Source organism: Chrysochloris asiatica, unplaced genomic scaffold, assembly GCF_000296735.1.
Source record: "Chrysochloris asiatica unplaced genomic scaffold, ChrAsi1.0 scaffold00033, whole genome shotgun sequence".
Taxonomy (NCBI): domain Eukaryota; kingdom Metazoa; phylum Chordata; class Mammalia; order Afrosoricida; family Chrysochloridae; genus Chrysochloris; species Chrysochloris asiatica.
The window spans coordinates 13,985,809-13,991,277 of NW_006408551.1; the positions used below are offsets into that span (position 1 = coordinate 13,985,809).

The 5,469-nt window shown below is 36.1% G+C and overlaps 1 protein-coding gene across 1 annotated transcript in view; it reads right to left on the reverse strand.

The window, feature by feature from the left end:
- The window catches only part of LOC102813636 (chromosome unknown open reading frame, human C12orf56), an 87,863-nt gene that overhangs the window by 47,555 nt on the left and 34,839 nt on the right, over nt 1–5,469 (reverse strand). Inside the window, exon 4 of the mRNA XM_006859607.1 lies at nt 1,585–1,987. Coding sequence (XP_006859669.1) covers nt 1,585–1,987 — 403 coding nt within the window. The remainder of the gene's footprint in view (nt 1–1,584; nt 1,988–5,469) is intronic.

Consider the following 5,469-nt stretch of genomic DNA (forward strand, 5'->3'; position numbering starts at 1 on the left):
CTTAACCACCACCACAACAACAACCAAGAGTGGCCAACCTGGCCAAAAAATTTACATGTCACAAAAAAGGTCATGAATTTTTAAATGTCATATTATTACTAGAATGAATGCTGATTTGAATCATCATTTACATACGAAATCTTTATCTATTCATTTTTGTCTTTCAAAAGGTAGAATATTACTTTTAATTGTAGTAGGTAACCAACTCATAATCTCCTTCGACCCACATTTATTTCAACTGTCATAGAAAAAAATCAGACTGTCTGAACTCAAATCCCAGTTCCATCTGTGTGGCCTAGCACAGATTATTTAATGTCTCTATGCTTCAACTTCCTTATCTAAAAAAATGGGAATAACAGTCCTACTTCTCATAGGGCTGTGCAGATTAATGAGTCAATAGACCTAAAACATCAGAACATATTCTATGGCTAATACAAATCAGTGTTAGTTATTGCTACTGAATCTGTATTAATTGGAAGGGTTGTTTACGGTAGTCTATGAGTTTGTCAATCTCACATGCCTCGGCTATAGAATTAAAAAGTAGTACTAAAGCTGGGAGTTAGTCCATTCACAGAAGCAATAAGTAGTTTCAAAATTTTTTTTAATCTACTTGTTATTTTGAAATATTTACATGGACTTTTTAAAAATCAATAAGTTTTGCTTTTTCTACTAGGAAGAGGCTTTCTCTTTAATTCATGGCATTCAGAATTTGGAGAAAGTGATTAAAAATTTAGAGAGGAAATTTAAGTACTTGAGGTCTTCTGGATTGTGCTATGAGAAAAAAATTAAAATTGACTTGTAGTCTTTCCCAGTTTTTACCCATTTCTAAGACTTCCTGTTTTCTAGCTTCTTCTGAGTGAAATAATCTTTCATGTTTCTTAAAATCATTGTTAGAAGACCAATTAAAAAATAGTATGTATCCTAAAGATCATTGAGAAGGATCATATTCTTCTTTTAATAAATTACTTTTTTAAACTGGTCCTGTTACAGTAGAAAGATGTTTAAATGAGAGGACTGACTCCTTATATCATTTGAATAAATTACTCAAAACATTTGTGCCTCTGTTTCTTCAATTATAAAATCAGGGACTCAGACTAGGTGATTTCTAGATACAATTATCTGATCCTATGAGAACGGTTTCCATGAACCTACATTCTAGAGTGCTGTTAAGAAAGAGAAGAAATTTATTGACAACACAAACTTTATCGGAGCCCTGTCATTCAAGAAATAGCTATAGTTGAGAAATATCCACAGCTAACTGTGAAAACTGCCTTGCTCTCAAATATTCTCAGGACTTGCCTCAACCCTTCCTCAGGACTCCTAAAACAGGTCAATGGCTCTCTTGTTTACCTGCTTCTGTAAAATTGTAGGCCTCCTTCTTTTTTTTGAGACGTTTTTATTCATGAACATTCTCCCTTTACAAAAGCCTGAATAAAGCCGCCTCTTGAATTATCAAGTGCATTTTCTCTTTCACAATATTATTAGTCCCAAGGTTAAGTTTCCAAAGTAAGCAGAAGAACAGTAAAGGCATAAATGCACTACAAAGCATCACTCAATGAGAGGCTCACTTATGAAGACACTTACTATAATATAGTTGTTCCATGAACTTTTTAAGTGCAGGAATATTGAGGAGGTTGTGGAAACAATATACAAATGAAGTTCAAACTCCTTTTTCTCAAGGCTTCCGTTACTTTGTAAAAGAGAGGCTTGGGAGGAATTTCCTAAATGAAACTCATTTCCGTTCCCACTACACTTCACAGAGCTTTCATCCAGAGAGTCTTTGTGATCCACAAATCCCAGGGGTTCTTTTGTGCTTGTTGCCTCAGATGGCACGGTGACTGCCCGCCCTGGTGTGAACTGACTGCTCCTCCTGGAGAGGGTAGGTAAGGGCCGAAAAGCACCTTGGCCAGGAAGGGGCGGTTTGTTCAGGGCTGAATTAGGATACAGAGTTGAGTCCTTGGACCTTGTGCTTTTCTCTTGGTGGTACCTGTCAAGTAAAATTTAATGTTAAATATGATATTGAAAAGTTTGAATTTCATAATTTAACAGCAAGAAGAAATCAGTGGTCCCATTGCCCCAGGTCAAGACCCTAAAAAATTAGTACTTTCTTTTTTTTTTTTAAATGCTTGTTAAAGGTAAGGAAGTAATATTACTCGTCCATAAAGAGAATGAAGTCCTGATGCATGTTACAACACGGATGAACCTTGAAAAACATTATGCTGATAAATAAGTCAGTTCCAATAGCACAAACAATATGTGATCCCAGTTACATCAGGGAGTCATGGTGTAAAAAACTAATGGACTGCTAACCTCAAGGTTCAAACCCACCAGCTGCACCTCGGAAACCCTATACAATGTTAATACAAGTTGAGACTGACTCTAAGGCTTAACAACAGTTACATGAAATAAGCAAATGTGTACAGACAGCTTAATAGTGGTTACAGGAGAGGAAAGGAAGGGAAAAGGGGAAATCTTTGCTTAGAGTAGGTACACATGCTTAGAAATCTTTGCTTAGCGTACTCCCCTCTTTCAGTTACACAAATTCTACAATTACAGTTGTGAAAACCGCAACTAATCCTTATAACAATTATTCACAATCAAATCATGAAATCCTATCACCATCATACTCCATCCCCTTTCACCAAATCCATCTGGAAAAGAGGAAAATTATTTAGTGGCGATTCTACCTAACTCCCTCATTCTGAAACTAAGCATATTCATGAATGCTTATAAGCCAGCCACTTTGTGCCTTTATATTCCATTTTTGGTAGTCAATGCCTAGATTGCTTGTCCCTATCAACCAGTGCACTGAAGAAACAGGTTTGATCCTTGATATGAAGAATCCTATTTTCGTTGAAATTTTGAGCAACTGCATCCATAAGCAAAGATCCAGTTCATCAAATTGTAGCAATTTATGCTTGCTCACAGTATCAAATTTCTTTACCTTCATCACGTCCAATGCAGACCCTGCTCTCTGGGAGTTTGGAGCCACATCAGTATGAGTTGGAAGCCAGTTGCACAGTTTAGTGTGCTACTTTCATTTCTGGATTCAGGTGGACTTGGCTCCAGACCTACAAATCCTGCAGAGCCACCAGGCCAGCATTTAACCAGGCACACTGCCCCCAACTTCTCTGAAACCAGCTCCATCAAGGGTCCCCACAAACAACTTCCAGATTGAGTGCCCAGAACATAGATGACAACGAGGCCAATAAGAACTCCAACTTGGGCCAGGACTTTGCTGTCACATCCCTTTGACAACCACCTCATGAGCTTTTTGAATTGCAGGAGCAGCCCGGAGATTTCTCCCCTCTGGGTTGAACAACTGCACTGTTTGTTTCTACAAATACGAAAACCCCACAATGCTCTGGAAACAGACAATTTTAGTTCACATGAAGAAACAAGAGAAAATGCCTCAAATAAATGACCAAGATGCAGAGCCAGAAAATGATTCTGAAGAAGAAAAAGTTGTGAAACTAACTGAAAAAGAATTTAAGAAAATGATTATTAGGTACCTTCAAAGGATGGATAGAAAGCTTGAGGAAAACAATGAGAGCACAATAAAATTTTTAGAAGAATTCAGGAAAATACTACAAGAGCAAACAAGATAAAATAAATGCAAATTTTGAAACAATACAAAACCTGCAATTAGAAAACCAGAAGATCCATTCAGAAATGGACAATGCATTAAAAGGGCAAAGGAGTATATGTGGAGCAATGGAAGCCCAAATTAGTGATCTGGAAGATAAATCTCTTGATACTAGTATGCTAGAAGAACAATAAAAAAGGAATTAAAAAATCTGAAGAAAAGCCTATTAGTTATGTGGGACACCATGAAGAGGAACATTTTATGGGTGATCAGAATTCCAGAAGAGAAAGAGACAAGCACAGAGAAAATTGATGAAGGGTTATTGGAAGAAAATCCCTAACATTATGAAAGACAAGAAGATAAGTATATAAGAAGCTTAATGAACAACAAACAGGATAGATGCCAAAAGAAAATTGCCAAGACATGTCATAACTAAACTTTCCAATATCAAAGACAAGGAAAGAATCCTGGAAGAAGCTCGGGAAAAATGAAAAGTTACCTACCAAGGAAAGCCAATTAAACTAAGTTCTAATTTCTCAACAGAAACCATGCATGCCAGAAGGCAATGGGATAACATATACAAGATTCTGAAAGAAAAAAATTGCAAACCAAGAATTATATACCCAGCAAAGCTGTCCTTCAAATACAACAGTGAAATTAGGACATTTTCTGATACACATAAATTAAAGACCAGAACAACTTTACAAGAATGCTAAAGGGTGTTCTTTGAACTAAGAACTAACAACAGCAGACAACAACCTGGTATTACCACACATGACAACACCACCAGAAATCAAGTCAGATATTTAAATTTAAATAAAGTAAATAACTATAGTATTTAAATAAATTAAATAAAGTATTTAAAGTAAAATAAACTTACAAGACTGAACCAGCGATATCAATGTATAATGAAATCAACTACAAAGACAAAGAGAGAATAGTGTATATATAGAACTTCCAAATGGCAAGGAAGTCAAGTTGATTTCAAGATAAAACAGACTGTGCTTAAAACACTTAAAGGGGAAAAAATTAATAAATTAAAGGGTAACTGCAAAGAATTTACACCTGCACATCAAAATAAATAGAGGAAAATCAGAAAGATTTAGTAAGCATTAACACAACAGAAATGAAAAGAAAACCTACAAAATAAAATGAATTCAGCATAGAAAATTATGTGGAATAAAGAATCCAGTAGGCCCCACACACACACAAAAACAGAAAAATAACAACAAACAATTCATATCTATTGATAATCACACTGAATGTAAACAGATTAAATGTACTAGTCAAGAGACAAGGAGCAGAATGATTAATAAAACAAGATCCTTCAATATGCTGTCTACAAGAGACATATCAAAAAGCTAGAGACAGCCTAAATGTCCATCAACAGAAAAATGGTCAAACAAACTTTGGTACGTACACACAATGGGCTATTACAAAATGTTGAAGAATGAATCTGTGAAATATCTCACATGGTTGAATATGCAGGACATTATGCTGAGTGATGTTGTTGTTGTTGTTAAGTGCCTTAGAGTCAACTCCAACCCATAGCAACCCTGTATAGGGTTTCCAAGGAGCAGCTGGTGAGCTGCTTGCAGTTCAAACAAACCTTTGCAGTGGGGCGCATTTACCCACAGTGTCATACCAGGACTCCCTGAGTGATATTAGTCAATCACAAAAGGACAAACATTGTATGAGACCAATGTAAAAAGTTTTTTAAAAAAATGTTTTATTGATGAAAGAAACAATCTATAATGGTTACAAGGGTGAGGGAGGGAAAATTATTCATGGGCTAGAGGGTAGACAAGGAGCTCTGGTAGCGTAGAGGTTACAAATCAGGCTGCGAACTGCAAGGTCAGCAATTCGAAACTACCAGCTGCTCC